General features: G+C 46.7%; 1 protein-coding gene across 1 annotated transcript in view; it reads left to right on the top strand.

Annotated features, from left to right (window-relative positions):
• Positions 1-16,460, top strand: part of LOC149360338 (uncharacterized) — a 39,553-nt gene extending 23,093 nt beyond the window's left edge. The window contains exon 4 of the mRNA XM_089567837.1: positions 16,342-16,460. Coding sequence (XP_089423963.1) covers positions 16,342-16,460 — 119 coding nt within the window. The remainder of the gene's footprint in view (positions 1-16,341) is intronic.
• Positions 16,461-16,905: the final 445 nt, after the last annotated feature.

Raw genomic sequence — 16,905 nt, forward strand, 5'->3', positions numbered from 1 at the left:
TCTACCGAAGGAGACAGTACAAAAAAAAAACTGAAGAAATCTAACGATTTGCGGCGCGCTTCATCTGCTATCTCTGCAAGCCCCTAGGCATCCCTTCTCCAATGTTGCAGGCTGCTACTTTAGAACCACACCAGCATCACAGCCAGTATAACTATTCTCATTCGAGTTCTGTACTGCTCGCTCTCAGTGACTGCCTGCAACAGCGACGCGGCCTGCTATCACATTAGCCAATAAAGAATGAACCTGGGGCGTGGCGCCTCCAACCAGTGATGGAGGGCGGCCAAACAGAAGATGTAATGAAATTAGTCACAATCATTGCAGAATGCTCTCATACATATGCCGTTATCGCCACATGGAGACGTAAGCGACTGTGCAGTACGTCTTTACCGCTACTACTTCAGATATGTAATAGAGCTTAAATTTTTGACGCAGATTTTTATTTTAAAACTTTGAGAGATACGTTCGTGCTATGTAGGGGGGTTATACAGGATGGTTAACATTATGTAAGCGATAAACCTGATTTAATACACGATTAATTGACTAACATTAACTAATGAACAATTTATTTTGATTCTAAGGGGCAATGTTATGTTGCGAAATTAAAGGCCGTCATCGTAAAAGGTGAGCCCAGTTTCTAACTTTTTTTTTAATTGGTATAGGGGTTTGAAATATCGAGCGCCAGATTTTACGCATTTCAAAGTTCGCTGAGTTGGTTTACCCGCATTGAAAATGCATAAAACTGTCGGTCACTTTTTTATGCATCAAACACGGACACCGTTTGTGTATTTTATGATGTAGAAAAAGTTTATTTGAATTCGGCGACGATACGACGCGTTTATGAATATGCGAAGAGGACAAGGCAATTCACTGAGCTTGAAAGTGTGTATGTTCAGTATTTCGAACCACATTAACGATTACGAAAATTTAAAAGCTAAGCTTATCTTTTTTTACTGACGGCCTTCATTTTCGCGATACAGACTTACGCCCCAAAATCAAAATTATGAAAGCTGATTAGTTGACTATAATTAATCATTTTTCAGATTATTGAGCTCTATTACGTACATAATGCCCGTCTTTCTGTACGGTCCACCTTCACTGACCACACCGACATATCTCTCGCACTTTGTAAAATAAAAATCTGTAAACGTTAAAAAAATCCATCCAATACATCTCTAAGTGCTGCTTTAAATTGAAAAACCACTCAGCTTTATGCTGCTCTAAAGCTCCTGATAATCATATAGCATAGGTATATACCTCTCCCCAAAGTAACACAATTACCACACAGAAATTGCGCAGGAAATTTTATTGGGGTCTATTTAATGCTCTTGTGGTTCTATAGTTCTGTATGCTTCTTATCGTCGATGCTTTTCTTTCTCGCTCCTTATTTCGCTGAGTTTAGTGCCCACGGCCAGCAACAGCAGTTTTCCGGAGAGCTCCCGCCCCTTCTTGGTCGGCAAGGCCGTTGTGTAGGCTGCGTGGGAGATAATTTAGAGCGATCATGGTATAAATCTGCGCAGAACTTGTGCACATGGCCACAGTAGCATAGCTCGAAGAACTATGCACTGAATTCGTGACACCCTACTGTAAAATGCATTATGGGATATTAAAGGTGCCCTGCACCGTACATAAAGCATGGGTTCTTTATCCTTTGCATGCAGAGTAAGGGACATTGTGAGTCCTGAACGCGCAATGAGATCACCGAAATCATAATGTTTGATATTTTAATCTTCGCTAGAAATGCTTGTTTCGAAACGATGGTGTCGCAACGCGGCGGCCATTTGCGGCAGCGGAAATGAGGTGGCATACAGATAGGGCGCTGCCTTTCTCATTGGTTGGGCGTCCAGTTTGCATATTGTTCCTTTATACTTGGGAAATGGATCCAAAATATTATGTGTCTGAGTACTGAAAGCTTTTCGCATGCCACAAAAACTAGAAAGAAGCAGGGAAAGCGAACGAAAACTAACAAGAATACAGCTAGGGGCGACACATTCCATTCCGCTTCAAACCTTCGTGGCGGCCAGCCAGCTTTGGGCCATCGCTGTTCAAAAAACGTTGGCTCAGACCAGAAAGCGCGCGCGTCGAGACCGGACGTGACCATACCAAGACGGCAGCGAAAAAAAAGCCAGTCGACACACCTTGCCCAAAATTGTGAACAGAAAGGCCGGACAGGAGACGGGAGTCGAGTTTGGGGGGAGGGGGGCTACCGCTGACAGCCTTAAGGCTCATTCACACTTGCGAGTCGCAAAGGGCGTGCGACTCGCAGTCGCTTGCGACCAAGTAGCAGCTCGACAACACCGTTGTTCACACTTGCAAGCGCGACCAGCGGGTCGCCTTCTCGTTAGATTCTCGTTTGAAGCGAAAACTCTCGGGAATGACGTTGTTCGCGCGCTTTCGAGAGTTTCGTCTGTTTTGGCCGCGCCTCCTGTACTCGCGCTCGATAGTCTACACTGCTATTCGCAATGTAATACAACTACCCGAGCGAAGATTAGGTTGTCGTGACGGTTTTGATGTGCACCGAGGTCGTACAAGCGTCACGAAGACAGAGGCGCGCTTCTCTGTAGGGCCGGCCTACCAGCTTGCAGTATGTCGGCCGCCGCGGCGTCACAAAAATGCGCAAAGATTGCTTGTTCGCGTTCATACCAAGCCCTTGGGTACAGGAATGTAAAAAATGAATCATTTTTGAAGATCGCTGGCCAGTACCGAGTTGCTGGTAGAAGGGATAACAGCGACAAAAGCAAATTTCTTCCCAGAGCCGCTTTGCTGCTGCTGCTCCATGCGGCTCGACTGTTGTCTGCTAGCTCCGCTGCTGAAGGCGTCGCTGAAGTCGAGCATGTCTTGATATTATTATGATACAAGGTCCGCAATAAAGTGGTGACGAAAGCAGCATCTTAATTACTAGCGCTGGCCAGGATCCGAAGCGCCCTCAGTTGCGACATCGATATGAAACCGGTTAGGCTTAGCGACGACTACGGCAGCCCGCTGGGAGCAGCGCAGGTCGTCGCCCGGCGCGCCCGCGAGCGGTGTCGTTGCCGGAAGCTTGGCTCGCTCGCTGATTGGTTCAGAGGTTTGCGACTCGCAGTCGCGAGGCTGAAAAATCGAGCACCGAGCGACTGGCCCGCGACTGTCGCTTTTCGACCAGGGCGACCGTTTGCGACTGTCGCTTTTCGACCAAAACAGTCGCGCGACCTCTGCGACTCGCAAGTGTGAACGGGCCTTTTCGACCAAAACAGTCGCGCGACCTCTGCGACTCGCAAGTGTGAACGGGCCTTTAAGGCCCGTTCACACTTGCGAGTCGCAGAGGTCGCGCGACTGTTTTGGTCGAAAAGCGACAGTCGCAAACGGTCGCCCTGGTCGAAAAGCGACAGTCGCGGGCCAGTCGCTCGGTGCTCGATTTTTCAGCCTCGCGACTGCGAGTCGCAAACCTCTGAACCAATCAGCGAGCGAGCCAAGCTTCCGGCAACGACACCGCTCGCGGGCGCGCCGGGCGACGACCTGCGCTGCTCCCAGCGGGCTGCCGTAGTCGTCGCTAAGCCTAGCCGGTTTCATATCGATGTCGCAACTGAGGGCGCTTCGGATCCTGGCCAGCGCTAGTAATTAAGATGCTGCTTTCGTCGCCACTTTATTGCGGACCTTGTATCATAATAATATCAAGACATGCTCGACTTCTGCGACGCCTTCAGCAGCGGAGCTAGCAGACAACAGTCGAGCCGCATGGAGCAGCAGCAGCAAAGCGGCTCTGGGAAGAAATTTGCTTTTGTCGCTGTTATCCCTTCTACCAGCAACTCGGTACTGGCCAGCGATCTTCAAAAATGATTCATTTTTTACATTCCTGTACCCAAGGGCTTGGTATGAACGCGAACAAGCAATCTTTGCGCATTTTTGTGACGCCGCGGCGGCCGACATACTGCAAGCTGGTAGGCCGGCCCTACAGAGAAGCGCGCCTCTGTCTTCGTGACGCTTGTACGACCTCGGTGCACATCAAAACCGTCACGACAACCTAATCTTCGCTCGGGTAGTTGTATTACATTGCGAATAGCAGTGTAGACTATCGAGCGCGAGTACAGGAGGCGCGGCCAAAACAGGCGAAACTCTTGAAAGCGCGCGAACAACGTCATTCCCGAGAGTTTTCGCTTCAAACGAGAATCTAACGAGAAGGCGACCCGCTGGTCGCGCTTGCAAGTGTGAACAACGATGTTATCGAGCTGCTACTTGGTCGCAAGCGACTGCGAGTCGCACGCCCTTTGCGACTCGCAAGGGTGAATGAGCCTTTACAGTCCGACTAAAAAAAAACTTCGGGGAGCTTCCTTTGTCGTTAGTCGCCCCTGCCCTGACTACGGCGTCGCGTACACGGGGGGAAGACGCCGTCAAAATGCGCGGCTGTCTACAGCCCCGACAATGCAACAACTGCATGCACGCTTCCGCTGCGTGTGCGCTAGGCGCGGTTCTGGTTGGTAGCGCCCAATCTCGGTACTGGGTGAGTAAAATGGGAGAGTGGAATGCGGTTTCGTCTGAGCTTTTCATTTCAAATTTTCAGAGTGGAATAACTTTCGCTTGCATGCTCCGATTTCAATAATTCTTTTTGCTCTGGTCTCTGGAACGCATGATGAATCTATTTAATGATACTAACTGGTACTGAGCAAATCATCGCGATGCCCCTTTAAAAGATTAGTCTCATGTTTTTTGGGGGGGGCTTTACCATTAAAGTTTCCTGGCACAACCGCGAACGGAAACAGGTATACGCCAATTGTTTCTGAAACACGTTCTTTCGCACTAACCACCCGAAATAAAACGCGTACCAGCTCTTCATTCCGCTGCTCCTGCTTAGCTGTAGAGCGCAAGCCTTGTGGCAGATGTAATGGGGCCATTGTAACCTAATTAGATACGCAGAACGCCGCAATGCTGATCCCGTGTTAAAATAGAATTAGCACTATTACTTACGACAATGAAAAGGGTTCAGTTCTTGATACGTGCGACAGGGAAAAGCGGACTAGTGTACAAAGCGACTAGCGCGTTCAAGGAGCTCGAAAGAACAATTAGTGAAATTATGTGAAATGTAAGCAGCCTGAAACAACCTTAAGCCTCACCTTGATGGACTCTTCCGAGGCGTACACGCGAAGCGCCTACGCTGGAGCCTGTCTGCGGATGCGCGAGCAGGGCGCAGATATTTGTGCATGTCAGATATCGGCACCTGCGCACGGGCGCTTGCGCACGTGTCAGAGCGGGGTCCGGTTTACAACAATGGGAGGACGGCGGGGCTCTCGGGGCCTCTTTTCTTCGTGGCTGGACGCTCTTTCAGAACTCCCGCCCCCTCAAGTTTTCTTGGAATCCTTGACGCTCCCCAACCATCTTCTGTTCACGGCTTGACATTTTTTTCAGTCGGCTCGCGAGGGGGAGCGAGCCAGCACCAGGAGCATGGAGGTTCATGCCACTTTTCGACACCCGTCGCGGCGCGTGCTGGGAATTTTGACAAGGCCTGAGTGCTCCTCCCGTGACGTCACGAAAAGAGACCCATAGTCGCCGCCATTTATGGTGGAGTTTAAAGAATCGCGACTGGAATCAACTAGCAGCAATAAGCTTCCATTTATTCACATTTTTTCTTTAGTTAAAATACTGGAATGAATGGCAGACACTTTACGCGGAATTTATTTTGTGGCACTAGCCGCAAACCATCTGTGCAAAGATTGTTTAAGCACTGATGTCAGCACCTCTATCGCATTGCGCTTTCTCGTCTTTCTGAGTAGATGTTTTTCTTTATGCATTACTTAAAAAGCATTTGCCAACTTGTCCTTTTTACACCTAGTTTTATGAAGCACAGCGATAATGAAGAATTAAACACTCTCGATTAGCTTCACAACTGCGTATGTGTATTTTTATTTGAGATACATGTATTTGCTCCAAGTTCATATTTTAGATGAACACGATCCCTTGAGGTGCTTGGCTTAGAAGTATAAGACGGGCATCCCGGAAATTTTGATGGGATTGCGCCTGGGGGAAGGTGCAGATGCGAAAGTGGTGCAGTGGTGGTGCGCCCTGTAATGCCTGTAACCTCGTCGATGTCGGAGGCCCCTGACACGATGTCAGCCTCAATGAAGTGAAGCTCGCAAACCTAGAAGGAAGTTAAACTTTTGTTTAAATATCAGCTGTAACTTGGAAAGAGTTTTCTTGAAAGTCTGCATTCGCTACCTGCAGTGCTAATCAGGTGCTTAGTTTAAATACACTTATTTTTTACAATGCATGCGCTTAAGCTTATCATATTTTGCAAAAGTAACTATTCTTTGAAAAAGTTTCGAGCATCTTACCCTGGAGTGCGGTGATACAACGAAGTTCTCTCGTGGTATTGCCCTAATCCAGGTGTTTTGTTCTTCTTCATCCCGGGGAAACTTGAAAACGTGGTTTTTGGGACAAGATTTGTAATTAGTCCGGCAATTGGGCACGCAGCACTTGTTAGGCATATCCTGGCAGAAGCGCAGTCCACATTCTACTCCAGCGATGGCACTAGAACATCGTCTCGGACACAACCGCACGCGCAGCACGAGGTGTAGGCACAGTCAACGTCTAGAAAAAAATGTGCTTTCGGAAGCATGTCGCGACATGCCGCGACTTTCCCCGAGGCAGTGAAAGGAGTGTCACGTGTTTCGAGAACCGATCGCATTATCGTCTCCTTCGTCCCCCACTCTGACTTCTCGGTACAGGTGGGGTTAACCATTGTGTACCTTCCAGGCCTCATTTTCAACACGAGTGCGCCGCTCGTAGCTTCGAGACGTGCTACACGGAACTTCTATGTGGGCCTCTTTCGCGTGACGGAGCTCAGGGGGGGGGGGGGGGGGGGGGAAGGAACAGCCAGCAGGCTTTTGGGCGCGCAGGCCCTTCGCGTGTACGCCTTGGAAGTGTCCATCGAGGTGGGGCTTTATATCGCGTGTATCTTTATCAACATAAATATAACTAACGATACCCCTGCTGCGTCGTGTTTTCGGATCACTCTGTAGGACGTGTTATGTAAACTGAACCGAATAAATATTTCGTCCTATCTGCATAAACCAAAGAGAGGCTTGATTGAGAGCTGTTATATTGGAAGTGATTGTTAAAGCGAATTTCGAAAATCGCTAGCTCTCTGCTCCTTGTGCTGGACACTACGCAGTGAATTCGACCATACATCACGGCAGATAAATCACAAAGGTCGCAATCGCCTTTCCTGAAGATTGATACGATGCGCAGCTTGACGTTTGCATTCGCTCGCAGATTTAGCATCTGCTTGTTCCGCAAATTCGGCACCCCATGCGTGAGCGGTCTTCTCTTCTTGACCGTTGTTGCACATAATCACGTCATTTTACATGTTTGTTGCTTTAGGACAGGGTGGATTACGGGAACGTTTCAGCTGGTTATCAAAGGTAACGGCGCACCTTCTCTATCAAATATGTAGCCAGTCAAACGGCAATTTCCGTTTTGGACAAATAGGTTTCATGAGTTTTTTTGCACACATAAATGATGTTGTGAAGGTGCGGTTTCACAATTTATATTAAGAAATGATTAGCGGTACACCACAGCTGTTTCTGTATGCAAGTTATTCGGCCAGGCGGCCGTATAGTGTGGTGGAATTATCACCGTTAATTTCCTAACAAACCACTTAAAATTCTAATTACTTGTTGAAGCTTAAGTGAATGTTCTTGCGAAAACACAGGCAGTCATTGTGTTAGAGCGTTATCTTAGCCTGAATTTTTCAAAAAACGACGGTGTTCTGAGGTATCTTCAGTGTCCGGTTAAATCGACGTGATTACGACCTGACTAGAGTGACCAAGGGCGCCAAACTTTTCCCTGGTGTGATGACCAGGTGCATCTCGTGATGTTTCTTCGATTTCTCTTGCCTAGAATGAAACAAAACACTTTTCAGCTTCATCTAGTGCTCGTCGTCATGAACACACAAAACTCAGCAACAAATGCCTTCTACCAGGGAACAGCAGTTAGCAAACTTCATTGGAAAAATTAGATCGCTGATATATACTGTTTTGTATGCATAATTGCACAGATTGGGTCGGAATTTTTTTTTTTTTTTTTTGGGGGGGGGAGGGGGGAATTTGTGCGTGCTGTACTCCCTTGCAGCACACAACAACATGTTGTAGTTCTTTAAGGAGAAGCAGAAGGCTGCAACGGCTATAAGAACCGAATTGCCTCATGTGAGGGTCGCTTTTCACTCCAAAGTAGAAGACGGGGATCGTCATCATCGTCATCCGTGATCAATTTCACAAGAGAAAGAACCCTACCATCGACCGCCGATTAGCTGTTGTTGAATTGAGTCGGGCAGGGTCAGGCTACCCTTGATTTTTGTCACATCTGCTCATCAGACATTCCATAAGCTTTGACTGTGACTCGCTGCCCTTGGAGTCCACTCTGCCACTCTGAACGCCGACCTTTGTTCGGCTCGTTACTTGGCCACCCTAAGCTCATTTTTTCCGAATTTTGTTAGTTCTAAGATATGGATTACACCAGTTTGTTCTTTAATACTCTAATCGTTCCCCTTGACGTTAGCGCTAGTATTTTCCTTGTCGTGCCCAATGCGTGCTACTGCTTGAAATCCCGTCGAACCGATCGCCACTCGAGTCGACAGAGCTTTGCGGAAAATGAGAAAAAGATATCTTAGCGGAAAGTTGAGCACTCCGAGGCTCTTCGGCGTCCGGCCGACATTCGACAGTTTCAAATGCTTATGAAATGCGAACAGAGACCGCCCCTGTCATTGGCGGTGGCCGTTATCTTGCCTCAGAGCCGCGTCCCGCAACTGCTTCCGCCCTCTTGATTTCGACATATGCTGCTGACTTGTTTCTTCTCCTCTTTTTTTTAGCACACTGCTTGCGTTGTCGCTAATTTAGTGCTTCAAGTTAATGACTCGTCATTCAGCATTTATAGCGTGCGCGTGAAATTTCAGCGGGAATACACAAATGTCGACTGCACTGCAGTACCACCGTTGTCGCATACCAGTTATCGTTTGTATGGCATAAAACGCAAGCCATGTTAAATATTCTCTTTCTGATGCGCGGATTGTAACTATGCTTGTTTACAGCATGATCACTGCAAGAAGACCGGATGATTGCGATGAAACACTTGATAGCCGGAGAACTGGCGCTTCCCGGTCGTGGTAGACCCGCTTTCTTCCATACCACAAATACTCGGTGCTGAACTGCTTTATCCAGAAGCATGTTCGACGATTGATCACATCAATGAAAATGATCTCATTTGTTATCCACGAGCGGCGCCAGTGGTCGACTGTTGACGGCTCCCTAAAGCAATGCTCGGCATGCCTGGTGACACTGGCGCTTCCCGCTCGTTCTATTCGTCCTGCGATATCAGCAATCCTCCGCTAAGGGTTGCTGTTTCCAAAACTTCACTTATGACCATTTGCATTCGCCAAAACTTGTGTATTCGCTCTCCACAAAATCCCAGACCACATACGCGAACAATGCGGACTAGCGCTTATTCGTCGAAAGCAAGGGTCTCATCGAAGCAGCTCATGACGGCGCTGGAGAGCTCGGAAAGCGCCGTGATATGATCTGGTTGCGTGCACAATGGACTTCAATTCAAGAGACAAAAGCTATCTTTCTATGATTTGGTATTTTTTGCGGAAATATGGGGTGTCATCATACTAAGAAGCAAACAGAATGAGCGTGAGCGTCAGGTTCATTATAAGTAGGATCGGCTGTACAATCCAGCCGGAATGAAACGCGAACACGCATATCGCCTTCTTTTTCTACATTGCAGAGAAGTATTCACTTGCAGCCAGTTAAAAAATATGTCCTTAGGTAGACCCTTCACCCAGACACAGGAATCAGGCTAGTTCTGCACAACAGCTGAAAGTATAGACAGGCAAAATATTTTGTTTTGTTTACATGGGCTGTTCGCTTGCCTTGCTGTAGACGGAACAAAATGGGCTGTTAACATGTGACCAGTAAATAATTTACATAGCATTTTTTTTCTCACATGGTGTTTCGAATGGGGTTTTAATAGCCGAACGATGGCTGTGGTGTCGAAGTTAAGTATAGGCTTCATGCGCTGCAGTTTGGCGAGCACGAGTGACGTCATCTGGGTAACAGGGAAGGGGGAGAGGTGGACGTCGCTCTCTCGTTCAGTTTGCAGTCAGCTAGGAGAGCTCCAAGATATTCCCTCCGAAAGCGAAAACAAACTTCGCTAATTATGGGTGGCTCGACCTACTGCTGTGTTTATACATCGAAGATAAAATTTCATCTCTTTCCATGGAGATCATGCATGCTTGCGCATGCACATGAGGGTCCACTGGAACAAAGTCTATTTTGGAAATAAATTCATGAGTGCAAACTGGGAGCGAATTTACATAGTCTGGGGTGTTTTCAATGTGCCATCACTGGTAGGAGTCCTAGGAGTCGCTTGTTTCTTTGTGTAAAGAGAAGGAATCCGCTGAGTAATAGGCAGTGGTTTTGGGGGGCGTTCTTGGAGCGGGCATCTGTAGTTTCAGACTACGGTTTTTTATACATCTGTGTGGTTCAGCGGGTTAGGGCAGTTTTTTTTACATGCATGCGTACGCGTTCTGGGTACGATGTCGTTTTTCTGAGCGTGCTTATGTAGTTTTTCACGATGTTTCGCTTACAAGTTTTTCTGTATAGATTTGTATCACGTTGCATAGAGCGGTTTAAAATTTTTATATTGATATTGGTGAATTCCCGCCATCTAAAACCCTTTTCTGGATCAATAGAAAGAAAACTAGAAAGTGCATTACATTTTGTAAAGTAATTTATTGCATTTCACATCGCTAAACCCTTCCTAAAGTTTATAATCACAATGCGATACATCACGTCAAAATTCCTTTGCTGTCCCTAATTAAATGAATGCCCTGAGGAAATACCTAACACAAAAGTCCTGTAACATACTCAGCAAGAAATGCTTAGTCTTTTTGTTTACTTACACCCATGCTTCTCTGAGCGGAATACATGTACATAAAGCAAAACAGTGTTCATCCTGAAGACATCCAATATATAGCACTACCATTGTCTTTGTGTCCGATGCGTTTTTCGCAATTCCAGCCGACCATGTTATGTATGCGTATGTTAGGTATGCGGCTGAATTCATTATGTGAGTCAATTAGACACCTGTTCTTCAAACTGTAAGGGCTCTTAAAGGAGTATGGACACCTAACTTTTGGGTGCGTTTTTTCTTCTTTGTAATGATGCGTGAGGCATTATTATACATGGAGTACCACGTGGTGTTCCTACAACTGCTAAATAATTTATTATCGATTTTTGTCTTGCTGTTTAAATTTCAATAACTTCACTATGAGTGGGACGTCAATGAGTGAGGCATGAAAAACTGCGATATAATAGCTGCGTCCTCGTTTTAATTCACTACAATGCTGGAGCCAGTCAGCCAGCTTCACTATCCGGACTTGTAACGAATGTAAAACAGCGATTATATTGCACTTTTTTCATGCCTGCTGGTCATTTCCGAAATTCTGTGGGGGCACGTCGCCAGCGGAGCGCATGGAGTCAGCAACGCCTCGACTGGTACCAGTGCTGCTCGCGCTGCTGACACTCTTTCTTTCATTGTGAGCACGTGCCGTCCTGCTCGTGGGTGCACAAAAGAGGGGTTGCCGCTCGTTGTGAGTCATGACTGGAATGCCGCGACGTTGAGAGAGTGGAGAAACGTATTGTTGTGTCGTTTGCTGCCACAATAGTTCTCACAATATCAACGGCCAAGAGCAGCCCGTGTAACTCTATAGATAGATTCCTGGAAAAAAAATCAATATTCGAAATTTGTAATCTACTGCTGAGGAAATTTTGGAGGTAGTGGGGAATCTTTTCGATGTGTAGCAAAATCTTGCAGAACTTTTCCATCGCTCGCATCGAGCGATAACAAAAACATTAATAGCAAGACAAAAAAACACAAAACCATGCAAGCATGTCACGGGAGGTTGGTATAGTGAAATCTTCCAGTGTATAAAGAAAAAATGCGTTCATACACTTTTTCCCATTCAAAAATGGTTTTCCACGGAATTGTTGTCTGTGAAATGATTGAGAACGAGAGACGGCAAGCCTGGATAACTTCTGTGCGCAAACTGAAGCAGGCGGTTTTCTCTTGCTAAATCGGTTTGGTAAGTTGCGCGTGTATATTATTTCTGACGAGTTTTCATTGTATATCACTAAGCATGCAGTGTTTAGTCGTAGAGCTCACGCTAACGAAACTATTTTTTTTCCTGTAAACCTCCGCCGGTCAGGTAACGCAAACAAATATTTTGGAGGCTGACATCAACAGCTGCGTTAGGCAGACGCGTGTGAGGCAAGGTCAGTGATCGCCTCATTGTTCCTTTGTGTGACGCCCGGCTCAAATTCCAAGTTATTTTGCTAGATGTAAAAAATGTCTCAAAGTAAAAGTAGTAAAGATATTAGCTTGCACATGAGCGAGCATTTGAATATAATACATGGCTCTGCAAATAAATTGTTTTGGGAATGCACATGCGCTGCAGTCGTCATTAAATTAAATGTACCAACCGCTGCGTAGTGATTGATAAAATTAGAGCATTTTTTCTGTTAGCCATAAGCGAGCAGCTGGTAAGCGCATTTCGCGCGTGTTTTCGTTTTTCTTTTCTGCCTCACCTATCTTTATTTTACGTCCAAATTAACACATACTCGTTATTATTCAGCGAAAAACGTAAAGAAATTCCAACTATTTGGCCAAAAAAGTTGCGTACATCGAATTGCTCAGCTACCCAACAAAACTAAGTATTTTGCGAAAATGTCCCTGCCATAAAAAAAAAAAAAAGGTATTAAGCTCGAATTCCACGCCTTAAATGAACTTGCTATTTACTTGCGACACACATTTCGCCGCAACGGTAACGGCGGTTTCGTCAACAATCTGCTCACGAAGTGGGCCTGATGCACTGTCAGTTCTCTTTTTTTTTTCAAGTCGGCGCAGAAAAAAAAAATCGCTGGCCACTCTTTCTTGGAACCTACACCGGACAGGGTACTGTCGCTATAGAAAGAAATGCGAACAGCGCGGCGCCTAATTCGAACACAAGTACGCTACAGACATGAATTCGAATTTCGCAGTGCGTAGGCAACAGGCTGTTTACATTATTTTCTATCGCCCTTGTACATTTTCCTAATCCTCTTAATATCTTCAGCGTTCTAGCACGAAGGAAAAAGCAAGCGTCAGCGCAAACAGATTTCCAGGCAGTCCAACACGTGCAAAGCATATTCGGAACTGGTCTTTCTTCAAGAGAAAGGGCTTTACGCGGAACTTCTCAATGGGGGACAGGTCTGCCCGGTCAATTGTGGGGAGTCGCGGGAGACGGTGCTATTCACTCGCGCTTGCAGCGCCCCTCTGCCAAGCTCTGGTTCCCTCTGCGTGCCTTCCGGAGCGAAAGAAAGAGGGAAAGTGACACAGAGCTGGACTAGGCCAACACCACCTAGCCACCCCCCAGCTATCTTCTGACTGAGCACCGCCGAAGGCGGCAATGTGTCGCATTTCTGCTGTTCTGGGGGGGTCTCGAGGGTCCACTTTTTCACCGCCTCAGCAACGCCATCTCTCGCTCAGTAGGGTAAGAAACATTTCGCCGTGAGTGGTGGCTGACCGTGGACACAGCGGCGACTCATTTATTACGCAAATAAGGGATGTCTTGCTTCCCCGTGACTGCCGGTCTCAGAACTGGCACCTGAATATCGGCCGGCTGGGGAGGGTGGATTATGAAGGGAAGAAAAAGTTGAGGCGAAAAGAAACAGACCAACGCGCATAGTATCAAAGAACTATTTGCAGAAGATTTTTTACAAATTGTTCAGCTGTGGCACAACAGTCGGAGTGGAATTGCGAGCTTGGTCAGTACACCACGGAGACTCGGCGGCGCGGAAAAGGCGATGGGTAAAAGATTTGCGGGTAGCTGTGGAGTTTTTCTCGTCTGCATTGTAAACGTTTTGCTGGCAACTCTAGATAGATGAATTTCGAAACATTTTGTATTTTTTATCTGACAATTATACTAGAGCGTTTTAATCTTCATTCCTGTTCCGCAAGCAGCTATGTGTTATTTACGCTCCTGGACAAGAAATGGCTGTATGCTGCAGCGGTTTTGCAAACGTTTATTGTCTGGCATTACCGCAAACAATGCAGGTTTCCCATTCCTTCAGAACGACATAGTTTTGGGGAACAGCGCCCAAAGAAGGAACGTACACCGCATGATCGGCTTGATGGTTTGAGTATTCATCACGTTTGCGAAGGGGCTGAGTTTGATCCCCAAGCGCTTGTTGCATGTTCGGGATTCTATAATCTATCAATGTTCCTAAATACTATGATATCGATCGCAACCAACTCGCTGGACTTGTAATCCACTTATTTAGACCCAGACAGGAAGGTTCAGTTCATCAGGAAGGTTCGAAGTCCACCCAAGATAGAAACCGCGTAAATGCATGTATTAGTGCATTTAAATCACAGCAAAGTTGAAGGCGATTTATAGCACTGTACTTTAATTCACCTTAATTAAACACCGCTATGTAATAGCAGTCTAACTTGATTGAAGCCTCAATCATACAAAGCTTAGTACCTTGTTGTGCGGCGAGTTTCACCATCTTAATTAAACAATAATATCATGTTTGAAACAAAGTTAATTGTTTAAGTTCGGAAGTATATGGCACAAGCATCCCATATATGAGGTAGGATATGTTCCATATATGCGAGATTGTTTCCATATAAGGATTTGAAGGTCCCCATATAAAGAAAGAGCATCTATATAAGGACGCAAATACGACTATATATAGCAGTATATGGCACTATATAAGGTACCTTATGGCCGTATCTACCCGTATTTGCGGTCTTATACGCCCATATATAACAGTATATGGCGGCATATCAGGTTTCCCATGGTCATATCTGGCCGTATATACGACCATATATGGACCTATTTAACTGTATATGATCCCATATATGACTATATACAGCCATATATAAAATATATCTGGCCCATATCTGCCATTTTCGTAAGGGCTGCTATGGCAGTAACAGACGACAGCGCTCGACCGGCATCAAGACTACTGTAGCGCTGTGGTTTCTCGTGACACCCAATAGGGCCACCTTCCGCCGCTAGCCGGGATTGGAAGCTGCGAAACTAGCTTAGTTCTAGTGCCGTTGGGCAGGGGCGCATTGCTTGACCTCGGCACCACCATTCCAAGAGTGGTACGGACTCGAATTCCGCATATGTGGACATTAATCCGTTATCGCTGTCCGACAAATAACATCCGTGAGAACTGGATCTGGGCACCGGAACCAAAGTGAATATCGCATCTAGCGCACCTAATTCGGATTTGGCTTAGCTACGTAAATCGACCGTCATATTTTTATGCGAAGCATACTGCTTTAGCTACCACTTCAGCCCTTCACCGTGGTTGTGCGCCTCCAAATCACGTGATACATGACGTCACACCACGTGACACGATGACGTCACGACAGTAGAGAAACGGGGGCCCACCTCGCGCCGTCCCTGTGGTTGTGCGCCTCCAAATCACGTGATACATGGCGTCACACCACGTGACACGATGACGTCACGACAGTGGAGAAACGGGGGCCCACCTCGCGCCGTCGCTGTGGTTGTGCGCCTCCAAATCACGTGATACATGACGTCACACCACGTGACACGATGAGGTCACGCCAGTGGAGAAACGGGGGCCCACCTCGCGCCGTCGCTGTGGTTGTGCGCCTCCAAATCACGTGATACATGACGTCACACAACGTGACACGATGACGTCACGACAGTGGAGAAACGGGGGCCCACCTCGCGCCGTCGCTGTGGTTGTGCGCCTCCAAATTACGCGACACGATGATGCTTTGCATTCTCCAGGCTTAACCAAGTTAAGCCTCAGCCTTTTTTAACGATCTCTAAGGAAAGAGGAGGATATGAGAATATTAAAAGAGGAGCATATAAGGCGCATTCCGCGTTACACCGATTAATATTTAACGGGGATTTTAGCATTGGGTCTTTCATTTAAATTTTGCACGCCAGGCATGTCCCTCCTGATCACGAACAGAACTAGAACTGCCGTCAAATAAGAAAAATGAGCGCATCAGCTCTTCCCCAGCTGGATCCTTAGTCGGTGTACCGAGCGCAACAGAAGCTGACAAAATGGCAGCTGTTCACTACTAGTGCTTTCAAAGTCTAAGTAATACAATCTTACTTCAGACAGTAAAGGAGATATAACGTATAGAGTTATTCTTATTCAAAAACTGGTTTTAACGTTTGGTAACGATGAAAAAATGCATCGCAATGCTCATAAAGGTCTTGAATGTAAACCAGGACGCGGACAATAAAATGTCCTAAAACCATTCTCAATGTTTCTTGTTTTCCAGTGTGTTTACAATGGGTACCAAGGGGAACAGAAGCCGCAGTTCCCGAATCATGCACCAGTGCATTCAACGAGAAGTGTGGCGGCGGTGTGCAGCTGTACAACGATGATGTCTGTAAATGAGGTAATGACCCAGAGAGACCAGCCTCTTCAGGGCTTTTGTATTTGAAGCAAAGTGGCGAATAAACCAAGAATGCCAACACTGCACCCTGAAGCGTTTCATTTAGTTATATTAACCTGAAAGCTTTACTGCGGCATGTTCCGTGAGTGTCGTCTACCACGCCGCTTTGACCATCAGCGACCATTAGCCGATCCGGAGCTTTCGGTTTGGTTGGTTAGGTTTATGGGGTTTAACGTCCCAAAACGACTAAGACTATGAGAGACGCCGTAGTGGAGGGCTCCGGAAATTTCGAGCACCTGGGGTTCTTTAACGTGCACTGACATCGCACAGTACACGGGCCTCTAGAATTTCTCCTCCAAAGAAATTCAGCCTCCGCGGCCGAAATCGAACCCGTGTCTTCCGGGTCAGTAGCCGAGCACCATAACCACTGAGCCACCGCGTCGGCGA

Source organism: Amblyomma mixtum, chromosome 2 (assembly GCF_055824585.1).
Source record: "Amblyomma mixtum isolate Tamu chromosome 2, ASM5582458v1, whole genome shotgun sequence".
In the NCBI taxonomy this organism is placed as follows: Eukaryota; Metazoa; Arthropoda; class Arachnida; order Ixodida; family Ixodidae; genus Amblyomma; species Amblyomma mixtum.